The sequence below is a fragment of the Phocoena sinus genome, chromosome X, assembly GCF_008692025.1.
Source record: "Phocoena sinus isolate mPhoSin1 chromosome X, mPhoSin1.pri, whole genome shotgun sequence".
NCBI lineage: Eukaryota > Metazoa > Chordata > Mammalia > Artiodactyla > Phocoenidae > Phocoena > Phocoena sinus.
Window position 1 is genome coordinate 710922 of NC_045784.1, and position 17645 is coordinate 728566.

A 17645-nucleotide genomic window follows, 5' to 3' on the forward strand; every position below is an offset into this window, starting at 1 on the left:
ACTTTTTTTCTTTTTATTTCAATATAAAAAAAAATAATAACGCACACTCAGCGGGGAATGTCTCAAATGCTCATGCAGGGTTTTTACCTTCAAATATCTCTTAGGAGTGATGTCCTGAGTGTGGACTCAGGAATTAAAACAGTCTGCTTAATAAAATGCCTCAATGCTTGCGAAGAGGGTTTTTCCCTTTTGGATCAAGAGCTGGGTGGCTGGTGGTTGTTGGTAACGCAGAATTCCTTTTGTACCTGGGGGTGCCGTGCCTCACCTGCTGGGTACAGGTGCCGCGTAGCAAAAGATCCGAGGAACCACTCAGGTGCAAGTAGTAATGGCGAAAGGGCAGGACTGGGTGGGCACATGCGAAGGAAGGTGGTCTCAGGCCACTGGCTGTCCTTCCTTACGATTTAAGTGAACTGTGACAACGTGCCAGGTGACAGCAAGAACAAGCCCAACCAACGGTCTGCCACCTACAGGGAATCCGCCTTCAAGCCCTTGGATATCGACATGGATGGGATGCATTGGTTGGATGGGTGGGATGTTGGGTGACCCCAGACACCAGCATCCTCGGTTCTGGGGAGTTCCCTTCACAGCGGTTTTTAGCCCCTGAGATGCTGTCCTGGGTCCTACAATGTCAACGTAGATTTTGATGTTGGCTTTTGAGTTTGCACCCCCTCAGAACATCACGTATGAGTTGTCACTCATCACAAACGTAACATCCCCGAGAGAGACCACCTCGCCACCCTGGGGGAGCTGGCGAGGGAGCTGGCCGGGCTCCCCGGTGGCCTCTTCCTCCGCTGTCTGCCGGTACACAGGGCTCGTCACCGCTGTCTTGGGCATCTCGGCCAGCTGGACCACCACGGCCTCTTCCGGGATAGACTCCCACTCCCCGTCTTCCATCTTATTCACATGAGCCACGTTCTGCGTGTCCTTGATCCACTCCTGCCAGGATGAAGCACTGTGACTCAGGCTCCGTGCGGCAAACCCTTCCCCTCGGGGCCCGTGCATCCCCGGGACCCTGGCAGCCTCCCTCCGGAGGTGATGCCACCCCCAGCAGAACAAAAAAGCTCTCATGTTTAGCATCTTGGCATAGAGCTTGTGGTTTCAGACCTGCTTTTTTTTTTTTTTTGTAGTACGCGGGCGCCTCACTGCTGCGGCCTCTCCGGTTGCGGAGCACAGGCTCCGGACGTGCAGGCTCAGCGGCCATGGCTCACGGGCCCAGCCGCTCCGCGGCACGTGGGATCTTCCCGGACCGGGGCACGAACCCGTGTCCCCTCCATCGGCAGGCGGACTCCCAACCACTGCGCCATCAGGGAAGCCCCAGACCTGTCTTTTGTCATCAGCCTCAAAGCGGCTGGTCTGTGGTCACTCCTCACACACGAGGACCGCCTGAGGGGCTTTTCCGGAACCCAAAACAGGAAACACAGATTCCTCCCCCGCCCCCACCCCGCAGGTATGTTCTCTGAGATGGGGGTGACTTTTCAGAAGGAGAATTGTCACTCAGCAGGTCCAGGGGGCCCAGATGCTGAGTCCTAACAGGTGCCCTGGGATTTCCTGATGCTGGCTGGGAGCACATCTGGAATAGGGTGCTCCAGGGGAGTGTATTCCACCGGGTGACTCCTCTGTTCCCTATAACATCTCCCTTCCCCGCCCAGCCTCCCCCATCTCCTTCTTCTAGCCCCAAGTATTGAAAAACTTCAGATTTCCTGTCCTAAACTCTGCTGTAACCCCCTCTCTTCTCCCTTGAAAGGAACTGGGACACCCCTAAATATGCCGTTTGGCACAGGGATTATTTTCAGCTGCAGGCAATGGAGAATGCACCGCTGCAGAGAGGATTCTCTGCTCTCCGTTTATCCTCCCTAGAAGCAGGGCATAAATGTCCCTTTTGGCAAGGAAATGTACATTTGTAAACGGGCACCCTGACCCTTCCAACTCCAGAGACAACACTTATCACCTGGGAGAATGTGAGTCCGCATAAAATCTTACTAAAGAACCCTTATTTCTCATGCATTTCCTAGTCACCTTCTCATATCTTGCTTGCCACCCCCAAGTTCCCAACCCCTTTTCTTTTACTTGGTGTCTCCTCCACACTCTATCACCCTTTGTTAAAATGGCACATCACCCTCCAGGTCTGTAACTACTTCTTGGGGGTTTTCACTTGTTTTCATGTGCATACAAGATAAACCTTTTCTCTTCTTAATCTTTTTTTTTTTTTTTTGTCCATTTAATTTGCAGGTATCAGGGACAGAACTTAACAGGATAGAGGCATGTTTTTGTGGGTTTTCTTTCCATTTCTTTCCCTCTCCTACACCTATAAGTAGTTCTAAAATTCACCTTTTTGCTCCTCTGGAAGGTTAAATAGTGCATCCCTTCCAAAATAAAGATATGCCCCAGTGTTAACCCTCAGAACCTGGGAATGGGACTTTATTTGGAAATAGGGTCCTTGCAGATGTGATGAAGTGAAGGGTCTGAGACGAGGTCCTCCTGGAGGAGGGTGGCCCTACATCCAATGACAGGGTCCTTCTAAGAGACAGAAGAGGAGAGACACAGACACAGAGGAGAAGCCCCATGAAGACAGAGGCAGAGACAGGAGGGAGGCAGCCTGGAGCCCCCAGGAGCTGGAAGGGGCAGGAAGGACCCTCCCCCGGAGCCTCTGGAGGGAGCGCGGCCCTGGGACACCTGGACCTCACACGTCTGGTGTCCAGGTTGGGGGAGGATGAATGTGTGATGTTTTGAACCCCGCAGTTTGCGGCAGCCTCAGGGAACTGGCATAACTCTGATCCCATGGTCCCGTAGAGTCTACGCCTGGGTGTCCACTGCTGGCAATGTCCTGGGGACGCGGTGCTGATTCCCTCTCTGTCTCATTCCTCCCAACTCCTTAAGCATTTGTCATGTGAATGAAACAACAACCATAAAGTTTGAAAAAGGAAGTGTAGGTTTTGTTGTCAGCTCTGCAGAGGGAACAGATTAAGAACACAACTTCCTGATAAGATCAGAAAGTGATTAGGCTGGAAAATCCCTTAGTGGGGGCCACTGATCTCTGGGGCTGATTTCAAGAGAAGCCAGCCTCGGAGGCCCTTGGATCTACTCTCTCTGACCAAAAGAGAAAAGAACGTGTTGCTGCTTTCAAATGCAAAAAGGCTCCCAGGCATTTAAAGAGGCTGCTGGAATAAAAGCGGGGTTTTACATGGTGCACACGGGAGGTAGTAGGACAGCGCAAAGCAAGCCTGTTTTTCATGCCCAAGGAGATGGCGCTTACCTGGAAGTTACCTTGGTGAGACTCAAAGAGCCCAGAGAAGGTGAATCTGGGATCCGGCACACTGGGCATGAGAACCTTCTTAACCCTGAAATGGACATGGAGAGTCTGGTCAGACAGGCTGGCGCCCCTGAGCAGGGCTGTGGACGTCCAGGCGGACAGACCCCACCCACCGACCCGCCATGAGGGGCCCGGGATGGCTGCAGACTTTGACCCCAGAGGCTGCACACCTTGGCGGAACCGCGTCCCCAATTTCAAAACATGTGCCCCACTCCTACCCTCGCAGGTACCCTGCTCCCAGCATCCACGTGAAGCCCTCACCAGGAATGTGATATTAGGGGCATGGAGCCCATCTCTGCAAAAGAGCGATTCTTATTACCTAGGAATCACTATTTCTGTTGACATTATGGACTGAATTGTGTCCCCACCTCCCCAAATTCGTAACTTGAAACCCTAACCCCTCAATCTGACCGTATCTGGAGGTTGTACTTCTTAGGAGGTAATTAAGGCGAAATGAGGTCATAGACATGGGGTATGAATGTGAACAGGATACACCACCCCAAAATATGCCACTTGGGGATATTGTGTATTTGGAGGTGAAGGCACTTGAGAAACAGCAGAGGTAGGAGAAGCCCTCTGCCCTCCCCCACCCACCTAAAAGCAGACCACAAATTTCCCTCTTTACAAAAAAAAAAAAATTCCATTTGTAAAGGTGCCCCCCCTCCTTTACCTCGAAATGGACGAGTCACATCACTGAGATGGCACCAAGATGCTTCCACACAGACAACCTTTATCTGCCTGTAGTTTCCCCTACACATTTCTTAGTCACCCTCCCACTACTTACCCACATCCAAACTCCCTTTTCATTTGTCTTCCTTTTCCACTTCTCCACAAATTATTACCTTTTGTTAAAATGGTACAGAAGCCACCGAATTAACTGCCTTGTTAGGTGTTCACTTCCTTTCTACGAATCTCCATGCGCTTCAAAATATTCCATCAGTAAAGAAACATGCATTTTCTTACGTTACTCTGTCTTTGGTCAGTTTAATTCGCAGGCCCCCAGATACAGAACCTAAGAGGTTTTCATCTATAAGATGCTAACCCTATGTGACTGGTGTCCTTAAAAGAAGAGGAGATTAGTACACAGATGCACACAGAGGGACGACCGTGTGAGGACACAGGGAGAGGGCCGTCTACACACCCAGGAGAGAAGCCTCAGGAGGAACCAGCCCTGCCCGCACCTGGACCTCAGACTCAAGCCTCCAGTACTGGGAGAAATAAACGTCTGTTGTTTGAGCCCCCTCCTCCCCCAGTCTGGGGTGCTTTGTTAGGGCAACCCCAGGAAAATAATACAGTTGATTTCACCACTCGTCGTGAACAGGGACTTCCTTGAAGACAGGACAAGTGTTAGTTTTTTCCAAGAAGTGTACCCCTCAGATTCCCTCAGGGATGATTTCAGTTTTGTATTAAAAACATCAGACATGTCACCCGTCAACACGCTTATCTGATTGCTTCATCTACTCCCTTGCAGAGAACCATATTGCAGGCATCTGTTTGAGCTGGTCAAAGAGAGAAGAGCAGACTGAAGAAAAAATGGGGCGGTTTGCAAGAATCAAGAGAAGCTGCTCCATGCTGTATCCAACCATGACGGGACGTCCTTGAAATTGTCTAACTTAGCCTAGCTCAGACCCAGCCTGAGTTGTCCAGAATGGCGGTCCATGTTTCTCTATGCATCACTCCAGTCGTTGCTATGGAAACCTCATCCTAAGAAACAAAGATGGCACCCACGGCCCTGGGCATCAGTGCCTTCAAACATCATCAAGAAGTAAAAGGCCCGGGCGCAAGTACGTTTAAAGAAAGATGGAAATAGTGGTTGTTAAATTATTGCACGGAAGGTTAATGGGGAGAAATATTTAATATCATATTTTTGAAATGCTTTCTATGGTCTCAAAGAATATTGTTTTGCTGTATCTGTAAATGGATTTACAAACCAGACAAGCTTTCTTCTTGTCCAGTTCTTCTCACGTCACTCACCAAATTGTCTCATTTAATAACTCTCAATAAAAATTAAAAGTGTTTTAAGTACCTGTCATTGTAACATGACAGGAGGACACAGCTCAATGGGGCGTGTGTTTGAAGCAAGGTAACGCTCTCATAGGAATGAGCATTTCTATATCCTACCGTCTCCAAGAGAATATTTGTCAATGAATTCTGCAGATATCCCTGCACCTTTGGCATTATTTCCCTCTCAATTTTCTTGTCATATACCACTGGCAAAGTGTGTATTATAGAGAAAGTGATATTCAGCTAAATAATCACATCAGACAGTTCTTCCCCCCCCCCCCCAATTCAGGGACATATTGGAACCAAAGCCCATGTGTCTGAGGATTCTGTCAGGGTCATCCTTACCTCCGTAGTTTCCATAAAGGCAGAAGGAGAAGGGAGGCTATCAGGAAGGTGACCATGCCAGCAATTAAAATAAAATTTGGGAAAAGTCTCTTTTCCTGGCACAAATCTAAAGCAAAACAGAATGAGGGCTGTAAGTTATCAAGATAATTTCAACATAATACTAGATCACACTCCAAACCCTGCCACCCACATTTTTTTTTTCCTTTATAAATGTCAGGGTCAGCAAATCTTGATTTTGGTGTGAAATATCCTGGAAAGAGAGATGGTGACACTGGACAGGCAAACATCAGGGAGGAGGGAGTGTAGATTTAACTCACTGCCAGGGGTATTTGAGGATATCAGGGCTTTCTTTGGTCTATCCATATCTATCATCTATCTATCTATCTATCTATCTATCATCTATCTACCTATCTGTCTATCATCTATCAATCTATCATCTATCACCTATCTATTTACCTACCTACCTATCTACTTATCTATCTACGATATATATCTGTCTACTTACCTATCCATCTATCTGGCTATCTATCACCTATCATCCATCTATGTCTATCTATCTATATATGTCATCTATCTATCATCATCTATCATCTATCAATCTATCCATCTATCACCTATTTATCTATAGATCTCTCTAGGCACCTGTACCTATATCCATGAAACCACATTCATAAATGACACATTATTCTTGCTATGAAATGAAAATTAGTCCAATAATGATGGAATCTAGAAGAGGAATTGCTTCCACCGTGACCTCTGGAGCAGGACTTGGGGTCATCCGTGTTTTCAGGTGCCCCATTCCACCCTCCCCCCAACGTAGGGTGCCGGACCATGTTGTGCAGCGATGCTGCGTGACATTACCTGTTAGCTTGCCCCTCTGCTGGCGTATCACCTCTGACCAGTCACTTGGGTATGTGTCAGAGCCGTAGCTGGACTCCAGCGTTTTCACTCTGGCCCGAAAGAAATAACACTTCTCAGCATCCAAACTGTCGAGCGTGACATTGCAGGTTTTTGCCTCCTTGGACTAGAGGGAAAAACAGACACGATGACCCGTGATTGACCCAGACTTTTTCATCTTCTACCAGGGATTCACACAAGATCCCTCCTTGCAGGATTTCCCTCTCTTGTTTCACTTCCTCTCTCTGCCCAGATACTTATCCTCCAAACAGCAGCAAAAACAAATGTGGCAGCACCTCTACACCTCCCTCCAAAAAGGAAAAAAAATTCGTTATGACAAACATGATGACAGACGCTTTTGAAGAATTACTAAGTTCTTTCTTTAAAAAAAAAGTAATTTTTTAAAATAGAAGTATAGTTGCTGTACAGTATCATATGTTATGGGTGTACAATATAGTGGTTCACAATTTTTAAGGGTTATACTTCATTTACAGTTATTATAAAATATTGGCTATACTTCCCAAGTAACTTTTCTTATGAATATAAAAGTAATGTATGCTGTGGCTTCCCTGGTGGTACAGCGGTTAAGAATCCGCCTGCCAGTGCAGGGGACATGGGTTCGAGCCCTGGTCTGGGAAGATCCCACATGCCACGGAGCAACTAAGCCCGTGCGCCACAGCTACTGAGCCTGCGCTCTAGAGCCCGCAAGCCACAACTACTGAGCCCACGTGCCACAACTACTGAAACCCGTGCGCCTAGAGCCCGTGCTCCGCAACAAGAGAAGCCACCGCAATGAGAAGCCCGTGCGCCGCAACAAAGAGTAGCCTCCGCTTGCCGCAACTAGAGAAACCCCACACGCAGCAACAAAGACCCAACACAGCCCCAAAATTAATTAATTAATTAATTTAAAAAGAAAGAAAAGTAATGCATGCTTACATTTGAGACTTTAGAAAACACACACAAACACACACACACACACACACACACACACACACACATACACACACACAAAGGCAAAATAAGACACTTAAAACCTGTCTTTATTCTAGCTCCAAAATACAATCACCATTAACAAATTGATATCATTTCTCTCCTTCCGGTGGTATGGTATTCATTGAACACAATATTTAATGTACGCATTGCTTCTTATCACTAAATATTCTTCAAAATACCTTTTGATGGCTCTTAAATATTTTATTATAAATGTACCATAATTTGTTTGACTATTCTCCTGCTGTATGCCACATAGGTGGTCCCTAAGTCCATGTATTTATTTTAGATAATGCTTCGATAGACGTCTTTGTGCGTACAGCCTCATCCACATTTTGAATTATTCCCTGAGGATTGATTTCTGCAAAGGGAATTGATTGATCACAACAAGGACAGAGGTCTTAAAGTTTCCTGGTGTTCAACATCATTAAAAATGATCACATTTTATGATCAGCTATTTAAGAGAACTCCAGTATCCCTCTATTTTTTTTTTAATTTTAATTTATTTATATTATTTATTTTTGGCTGTGTTGGGCCTTCGTTGCTACGCACGGGCTTTCTCTAGTTGCGGTGAGTGGGGGCTACTCTTTGTTGAGGTGGGCGGGCTTCTCATTGCGGTGGCTTCTCTTGTTGCAGAGCACGGGCTCTAGGCACGTGGGCTTCAGTAGATGCAGCACGTGGGCTCAGTAGTTGTGGCTCCCGGGCTTAGTTGCTCCATGGCACGTGGGATCTTCCCTGACCTGGGCTCGATCCCATGTCCCCTGCATTGGCAGGCAGATTCTTAACCACTGCGCCACCAGGGAAGCCAAGTATCCCTCTATTTTAATGTGTATTTCTTTGGCGAGCAGCGATTCTGTTCTACTGATTCCAGCCATTTGTCCATCTTCTCCCTTCTTGGATGAGTGCTCCCTGCTTCTGTCACATACACCGGGCTCCACAATCACATGACCAAGTCCTTAAAATAAATCTCAATATCTTTGTCTCTGTGTCTCTCCACCTTTCTCCACCGTTCGCATCTTGGGGATACTTACGTACACCTGGCCTGAGAAGACGTCCCTGCCCTCACCTGCCACTCGGCGTCAAAGGTACTCTTGTGCTGGATTTCATACACGAGACCTTTGTACCACAGGTCAGAGCAAGTCACTGTCACTGCTCCCTGATGCCACTGGAAGCTCAGATCACTCAGGGATCTGGGTTTCACTAAGAAGGAGAAATACCACAATGACTAACACCTCTACCAACATAAACATTCCACATCTCTGAAATTACAGTGGTAACTGGGCTTGGATTCACTTTCCTCTCACTGTTCCAATCCTTCCTCTAATACCTTATGAGATGTGGGGTTTCCTTGTCTTTAGTACATTGACGATAGAACTTTTAGCCAGCTCTCCAAGGACCCTTAGGTGTCTCATGGAAAGAGCTCTCTGAAATTGCTTGAAAAACTTTTCTGTATCTGTTATGGGATGAATTGTGTCCCACCAGAAAAAGACACTTTGAAGTCCTGGACCCTAGCACCTCAGAATCTTTGGAAAGAGGATCATTACAGGTGTAATTGTTTAAGATAAGATGAGGTCATCCTGGAGTAGCGTGAGCCCTAATCCAGTATGACTGGTGTCCTTATCAGAAGAGAAGAGACACAGACACAGAGGAGAAGCCACGTGCAGAGACGGGAGGGAGGCGGCCGCAAGCCCAGGGACGCCCAAGGTTACGAGCAGCTCCCAAGAATTGAGGGAGAGCAGATTCTCCCTCAGAACTTCCAGAAGGAACCAACCCTACCCACATCTCGACTGTAGAATTTCTGGTGTCCAGAACTGGAAGATAATGTTTATTTTAAGCAACCCAATTTCTGATAATTTGTTATGGCAGCCCGAGGAGACTTATACAATGTCTATGAGGGATTGTTTTCAGTAGGGGGTCCATAGCTCTCGTGGGATTCTGAGATGGACCTGTGACATCCCATCCCTCAAAACAGGGGGGGGAAAAAAGAAACTCTGCCTCACAGAAATCCAGACGAAAACATGAATCTTTGGAGAGAGGGTTTCACTACCTTTGTATGATATATCCTAATCCAAAATGGACAGTCAACCCTCAAGGTACTAAAGCACGTACGGTAACTGCTGATCCACAGACTCTTGCTAAGAAGGGAGTGTGTTCCATTCCTGATGGAAAAATATAGAACTTCATCTTTTTCTACTTCCAAGAGGCACCCGGCAGTGTAACCTTGTTGAAGGGTATACTTGGAGCATGGTCTGTATGTCTCATTGCTGCTTAACCTGTGATTTAAAAAGAGAAAAATTCAGCTATGTAGCATCTTAAAAATAACAACTTAAGGGCCGTTCCTTTGCTCCATGACTCTGTCACTGACTCAGATTGGGTACCACGTCACTCGCTTCAATGACCCCCTCCCCTTACAAAACTACAGCAAGACCTGTCGAAACAGAAAAGTACCCCTCTCTCAAATGATTACACCCCTTGAATGGATCTTGTAGGACTCGAATTGTGGCCTTCCAAATGGCATGCCTACGTATCTGTACTAACCCCGGAACCTGGGAACAGGACCTCATTAGGAAATAGGATCTTTGCAGATGTGATGAAGTGACGGGTCTGAGATGAGTTCCTCCTGGAGGAGGGTGGCCCTACATCCCATGACAGGGTCCTTCTAAGAGACAGAAGACGAGAGACACGGACACACAGGAGAAGAACCGGGAAGACAGAGGCAGAGACGGGAGGGACGCGGCCACAAGCCCAGGGACGCCTGGAGCCCCCAGAAGCTGGAAGAGGCGGGAAGGACCCTCCCCTGGAGCCTCTGGAGGGGGCGTGGCCCTGGGACACCTTGACCTCAGACCTCTGGTCTCCAGGATGGGGGAGGATGAATTTTCCTTGTTTTAAGCTGCCCAGTTTGGGGTACTTTGTTGCGGCCGCCCTAGGAAAGTAATTGACCTGCAGAGTAACCCAGCCCTTGACTCAAAGAGGCATTTTTATTTTATATTGGAGTAGAGCTGATTAACAGTGCTGTGATAGCTTCAGGTGCACAGAGAGATGAGTCAGCCACGCACATACGTGTATCCAGTCTCCCCTCCCATCCAGGCTGCCACATAACACTGAGCAGAGTCCCCTGTATTACACAGTAGGTCCTTGTTGGTTATCCTTTTTTTAAAAATAAAATTTATTTATTTATTTTTGGCTGCGTTGGGTCTTTGTTGCTGCGCGTGGGCTTTTCTCTAGTTGCGGTGAGCGGGTTTCTCATTGCGGTGGCTTCTCTTGTTGTGGAGCACGGGCTCTAGGCACGTGGGCTTCAGTAGTTGCGGCTCACGAGCTCAGTAACTGTGGCTCGCGGGCTCTAGAGCGCAGGCTCAGTAGTTGTGGCGCACAGGCTTAGTCGCTCCGGGGGATGTGGGATCTTCCTGGACCAGGGCTCAAACCCGTGTCCCCTGCATTGGCAGGCGGATTCTTAACCACTGCACCACCAGGGAAGTCCCTGGTTATCCTTTTTAAATGTAGCAGTGTGTACATGTCAATCCCAAACTCCCTAACTATCCCTTCCAGGAGACACTTTTAATAGGGATGTCCCAAGATTGGGTATATCTTTGAGGCTTCCCTGCAATATTAAGAAGAAGCCTATAGGACCGAGTGTGAGACCAGCTTATACTCCATCCTTAAGATCTCAAACCCAAGCAGTGACGAGACGAAGAATTATCTCCTTTATGATTAAAGAAATGGATACGGGACTTCCCTTGTGGTTAAGAATCTGCCTACCAATGCAGGGGACACGGGTTCGAGCCCTGGTCTGGGGAGATCCCACATGCCCCGGAGCAACTAAGCCCGTGAGCCACAACTCCTGAGCCTGCGCTCTAGAGCCCGCGAACCACAACTACTGAAGCCCACATGCCTAGAGTCCGTGCTCCGCAACAAGAGAAGCCACCGCAATGAGAAGCCCGCGCACCGCAACAAAGAGTAGCCCCTGCTCGCTGCAACTAGAGAAAGCCTGTGCGCAGCAAGGAAGACCCAACGCAGCCAAAAGTAAATTAATTCATTAAAAAAAAGAAAAAAGATATAATCAAATATCTATTTAAAAAAAAAAAAGGATCTAGGTGGTTTCGAGCCTGAGTCAGTCATCACTCCGTTAGAAGGTCTGGGAGCTGTGGCTGCAGCTGTGGTGAGGCCTGAGAGCTAGAGGGCACACACATTCACACTTGCACCTTCTGATCCTTCACACGTTCACGTCCTGGGCCTCCCAGCTGTTGACATCTTAGAAGAGGAAATATTTTAGCCATAGGCATGGTTTTCCCTTCCTCAGGGCACTTACCTTTGGAGGAATGTCAAATTAGTCCCGGGGTATTCACTTGCATTCCATGTAACCTTCACAGTTTCAAAATTAAAGTTGATGATTTGAAGCTGCAATGTTTCTCCTGGGTAAAAAGACACAAATAGAGTAGACTTTGAGGCAATGCTGGAAAGAGCTTGAAATTTGTAAAATGATGTCAGCACTCATGTTATAAGAATGATATAGTGCTTTTTAAAAAAATTTGATGATATATTTTATATAACCCTATATATCCAGAATATTATCATTTCAACATGATATCTATATCTATCTATCCATCTATCTATCTACCTCTATTATCTATCTCTATTATCTATCTATGTATCTATCATCATCATCTAGCTATTATTTATCTACTGTCTATTTATGTATCTATCTTCTATATCGTCTATCTACCTATCTATCATCTATCTTGTCATCATCTATCTGTTACCTATGTCATCTATCTGTAATTATCAACAAGATATTTTATATTCTTACTATGTGTCCAGAATCTGTTATGTGTTTCATACTTATAATACAAGAATGATAGAGTGCTTTAAAGGGACAGAGAAAACCAAGATTCTCACAAACAAACCGGTCATGACTTATGTCAGTAAGAACTGCAGGATCTATGAAGGTCGGTGAGAAAACTCAATCACTTTGAGAGACAACAGTCAGTGCAAGATTACAACTGACTTTCTTCTCTCGTTGGCAAGAGGTAATGATTATCGGTTAGTGTGAAGAGTAAACAGTGAGTGCCGACTGTGTCCAATGGCACCATGTTTTGTGGGCACACAGAGAGGAACTGGACACTGTCCCCCATCCACCAAAGTCGCTGTCTTACTCAGAACACCACACATGACGAGTGGAGGAAAAGCTCAAGGTCAAGTGAGTCCTTCAATGTTTGCTTTAGACGCTACTTAGGCTCCACACCCGTCAGAATGGCCATCATCAAAAAGACCACAAATAATAAATGTTGGCGAGGGTGTGGAGAAAAGGGAACCCTGGTACACTGTTGGTAGGGATGCAAATTGGTGCAGCCACTGTGGAAAACACTACGGCAGTTTCTCTAAAAGATAAAAATAGAGCTGGGCATTTATCACAAAAAAACAAAAACTCTAATTTGAAAAGACACATGCACGCCAATGTTCATAGCAGTACTACTTGCAATAGACAAGACACGGAAGCAACTTAAATGTCCATCAACAGAGGAACGGATAAAGAAGATGTGGTGCGTATGTACAATGGAATACTACTCAGCCATGAAAAAGAATGAAATCATGCCATTGGCAGCAACATGGATGGACCTAGAGATGATCAGACTAGGTGAAGTAAGTCAGAGAAAGACAAATATCACATGGTATCCCTTAAATGTGGGATCTAAAATATGACACAAACTAGTGAATGTAACAAAACAGAAGCAGACTCACAGATACAAAAACAAACTAGCGGTTACAAGTGGGGAGAGGGAAGGGGGCGAGTGGCAAGATAGGGGTAGAGGATTAAGAGGTACAAACTATTACGTATAAAATAAATAAGCTACAAGGATATATTGTATAACACAGGGGATATAGCCAATATTTCATAATAACTATACATGGAGTATAATCTTTAGAAAATTGTGAATCCCTATGTTGTATACCTGAAACATATATAATATTATAAATCAACTATATCTCAATTTTAAAACTCATAATATATATTTTTTATAAATTTATTTATTTATTTGTTTGTTTTATTTATTTATTGGCTGCGTTGGGTCATCGTAGCTGCATGCGGGCTTCCTCTAGTTGCGGCTACACTTGATGGCGGTGCACGGGCTTCTCATTGTGGTGACTTCTCTTGTTGCGGAGCACGGGCTCTAGGGACGCAGGCTTCAGTAGTTGTGGCACGTGGGCTCAGTAGTTGTGGCTCGCAGGCTCTAGAGCACAGGCTCAGTAGTTGCGGCACACGGGCTTAGTTGCTCCACGGCATGTGGGATCTTCCTGGACCAGGGCTCAAATCCGTGTCCCCTGCACTGGCAGGTGGGTTCTTAACCACTGTGCCACCAGGGCAGGGCAGTTCCAAAACTCATTTTATATATATATTTATATATATATATATATATATATTTTTTTTTTTTTTGCGGTACGCGGACCTCTCACTGTTGTGGCCTCTCCCGTTGCAGAGCACAGGCTCCGGACGCGCAGGCTCAGCGGCCATGGCTCACGGGCCCAGCCGCTCCGCGGCCTGTGGGATCTTCCCGGACCAGGGCACGAACCCGTGTCCCCTGCATCGGCAGGCAGACTCTCAACCACTGCGCCACCAGGGAAGCCCTCATAATACATTTTTAAAAATAAATAAATAAACTGTGTACGTTTTTTCTTCATCCCTTTGATATATATGTAGAGACTTTTAGAAGTTTGTGAGCTTTTGCCAGATTTGGGACCTAGGCATATCTTTCTCAAGGGAGCCAACTCTTTGAAGAGCAAACATAAACGGTGTGGTGCCCCATTTCTGTGAGGGGCTAAGAGTCTGGCTCCAAGTCATAAAAGCACCTTCAGTCATAAAGACAGGAGTTAATTTTTCCCTTGGAGAAAGCCAATGATCTGACCCAGGGGGTCCCTCCAACTGGAAGGTGAGTTTAGGAAGAATTATGGTTACAAATGGTGCTGGGACGTCCTCCCGTTTGAGAAGGCGGGTGCAGTGGCTGGTGTCCACCTTGCTCTAGAAGAGGGTTTGTGTCTTGTCAACCTCTTTCTCAAAAGGCATGTGCATCAGAGCGCAGTCTTGTTCAACGCTTATTCAGTCATGAAATCGTGTCTCTCTTATCTCTACCTTGGTGGAGAAGAATTCTGGGTTGGCGAGAAATGCCAGTTTTGATTCTATTTCTCCAGTACCATCGGAAACACCTCCATCTCTCCAGAAATTACCTGCCAACCTGGGCCATCGGTGGTTAACAATCCTGGTGGCACCATTGCCACTGAGAGATACCATCTCATTCCTGTGATTTCACTGTTCCCACCTGAATGTCGGCTCCTGAACGGAAAGAACTCAGGGCCATCAGGACCCATTGTTGCTTAGAAAGTATGTGCTGATTTTATGGGATATTATGAACTTATTCTGAAATTTTAAGAGATGAAGGTGTAAATGGCAAAGTGTACCAGGACAGCCCTGGTGACAAAGGTTGTCTGTACCAAGGCAAGGGTGGGGGTGGGGGGGGGTGTCTCTGGGTGTCGATTTCCTCGTGCTTCTTTTGACACCGGTTCACAAGGGTTCACGAGGGTTAGGCGTGTTCGGGGCAAATGTGCATTGTCACTAGCCCCAACAGAAACACAGTAGCCTTATGTGGAAATGCGACCTGAATCCCCAGTGGAGTCGTGAAGTCTGAATCTGTTGGTTCAAAATGGATCGACGGGGTGGAAATGGCCCCGGAGGGACCTCTCTGCGCAGCTCCGGAACCTCGAGTGGGATGGGGGGAGGCTTTCCTGAGACTGTGCCCAGTGGGACCGCAGGGGTTCACACACCTGTGATGGCCTCGGGCGAAAGAAAAGCAGGCAAACCACAAAGGTCTTTCATAAAGCAAGTTCTGCATTCTCCAGGAAGTTCCTACAAAGGTTCTGAGTGAGCCCGGCTTCACAGAGGGATGAGAACCGCCTCGGGTGGGACCCTCTGTGCATCCACAACCGTAACCCCTACTTCTGCCCACGGATGTGCTTCAAGTGGGTCAGAGTCTAGAACTGGTCTAAAGGGCTCTTTCTTCACTCAAACTCCACGTGCGCAGTGGTGGCAGGTAGAGGGGGGCTGTCAGAAGGAAGCTATGGGTCTCAAGGAATCTGTGGCCACAGGGAGCTCTGATCGCAGCCAAATCTCTCCTCCCTCTGCCTTCTGCCGCTGGCAGATGGAGTCCTCGATGCGGCCACGTGAAAACAGAGCACCGGGCATTGCACAGAGCTAGGGAATTATGTGGGTGCCAGCCCTGGGGACACCCCACATCCAGGCTCTCTCACCCTCCTCACTGTGTCCACTTGATGCCCAGTTTGCAACCCCAGGGCTGCAGCAAGGAAGGCCCCTAGGGACCCTTCCAAACCAGGTAGGCGAGGGGCCAGCTCGGACGTGGACGGTCAAGCATGGGGTGATGCCTGGGGACGGTTCAGAAGCTACATGTCCCGAGCGTGCCACCACCAGCTCCCATCCGGGCCTCCCTTGAGCTGGAAAGCAAATCGAAGCTGTCTAGTGCAAGAGGGGACCAGATACCTCCCGTCCGCCCCCTCCTGTTGCTGCCTTTTGACAAAGCTCGTAAGGTGATCATGCAGCCTGGAAAAGCCCCAGGAACCAGGCTCTGCGGACAGAGAGCGAAGGTGACGCTGATAGTCGTTCTCAGAAGGCGCGGCCAGCCGTGGGATTCAAGGGTGACCCCGCGGACAGCGGGTGACTGGGGAGGCTCTTGTCTTTCTCGGGGGCCCTGTGGCGGCATGATCTCACCACGGGAAGGGAAATGTTAATTTAAACAAAAGCCTTTCACCTCTCTGGAGGCAGACAGAACAGCAAAGCAGCCCAGATTCTCAGTTCTGCAGACAAGGGCTCTTCTATTGATTCTTTTCCATTCAGACCTAATCCTGAGCTCAGTCAAGAGTGCGTCCTGGGACTTCCCTGGTGGCGCAGTGGTTGAGAGTCCGCCTGCCGATGCAGGGGACACGGGTTCGAGCCCTGGTCTGGGAGGATCCCACATGCCGCGGAGCGGCTGGGCCCGTGAGCCACAACTACTGAGCCTGCGCATCTGGAGCCTGTGCTCCGCAACAAGAGAGGCCGCGATAGTGAGAGGCCCGCGCACCGCGATGAAGAGTGGCCCCCGCTTGCCACAACTAGAGAAAACCCTCGCACAGAAACGAAGACCCAACATAGCCATAAATTAATTAATTTTAAAAAATAATTAAAAAAAAAAAAGAGTGGGTCCTTTGCAACAGGCAAATGGAGCTTTGCCCGAGACTCAGGAACCTGTGTAAGCCCTTGTCACTTTGACAAAGAAAACACTGCAGTTGCAAATGACACCATAAAAAGAAAAGAGCAGAGGTGTTCAAAGAAAGGGTATTTCAGGCAGACAAATGGCTACATTCACCAGCGTTGACTTACTCAGCTCCGTTTCTTCTGAAGCCATCAAATGTCCCAGCAGGAAGAGAGCTGAGGCTGCCCAGGGCAGAAAGATACGCCTCATGCTTGAAGGAGGAGACAGCAGTGAGCAGAAGGTCAGTGCGTCAGCTCATCGTACAGAGGTCACCCCGTCTTTAAAATGTGGAAAAGAAACTTGGGAAATGACTACAGGAAACAGCCATGCTATATTTTAAAAGATGACTCTTGTCAAAAAAAAAAAAAAAGTGCAGGATCATTTTTTCAGCCCCGCCGAGCACTTTTGCAGCCCCGCCGGATACATCTCACTTGAAACATTATCAGATACGATCTACACCCAGGATTCTCACCCTCTGGTGGGTCGTGAGAATCCTGCCTTTGGAGGTCGAGGTCCAAGCGCGGTCCTGCAGCCCTCATCTCGCTGAGGCTTCCTGGCTGCTCACCCAGAAGCAGGGACACTTGGTCCCCCTCCCAATGGCCTCAAGCCAAGCAGGGGACAGCATGGTATCCATAAAGGACAAAGTTTGAGGACTTGCAGAAGCCCAAGGAGAATCGTTTCCCAGATGTTACCAGGGAGATTTGTAGGTGGGCTTTTTCCCACAGAAGCAAGCCTGGAGTGATCCCCAGTGGCCAGTTTATGGCCCCCGTGTCTGCCTCCAAATGTGCCCCCGGGAGTGGGTGACTCTA

General features: G+C 47.7%; 1 protein-coding gene across 1 annotated transcript; it reads right to left on the reverse strand.

Annotated features, from left to right (window-relative positions):
• Positions 1-669: 669 nt before the first annotated feature.
• CRLF2 (cytokine receptor like factor 2) lies at positions 670-17046 on the reverse strand. The gene is made up of 8 exons (XM_032620271.1): positions 16965-17046; positions 11853-11955; positions 9656-9819; positions 8613-8746; positions 6521-6683; positions 5660-5765; positions 3254-3338; positions 670-936 (listed from the first exon to the last, which is right to left on the reverse strand). The coding sequence occupies exons 1-8, from the start codon at positions 17044-17046 to the stop codon at positions 670-672; spliced, it is 1104 nt and encodes a 367-aa protein (XP_032476162.1).
• Between the last annotated feature and the right edge of the window lie 599 nt (positions 17047-17645).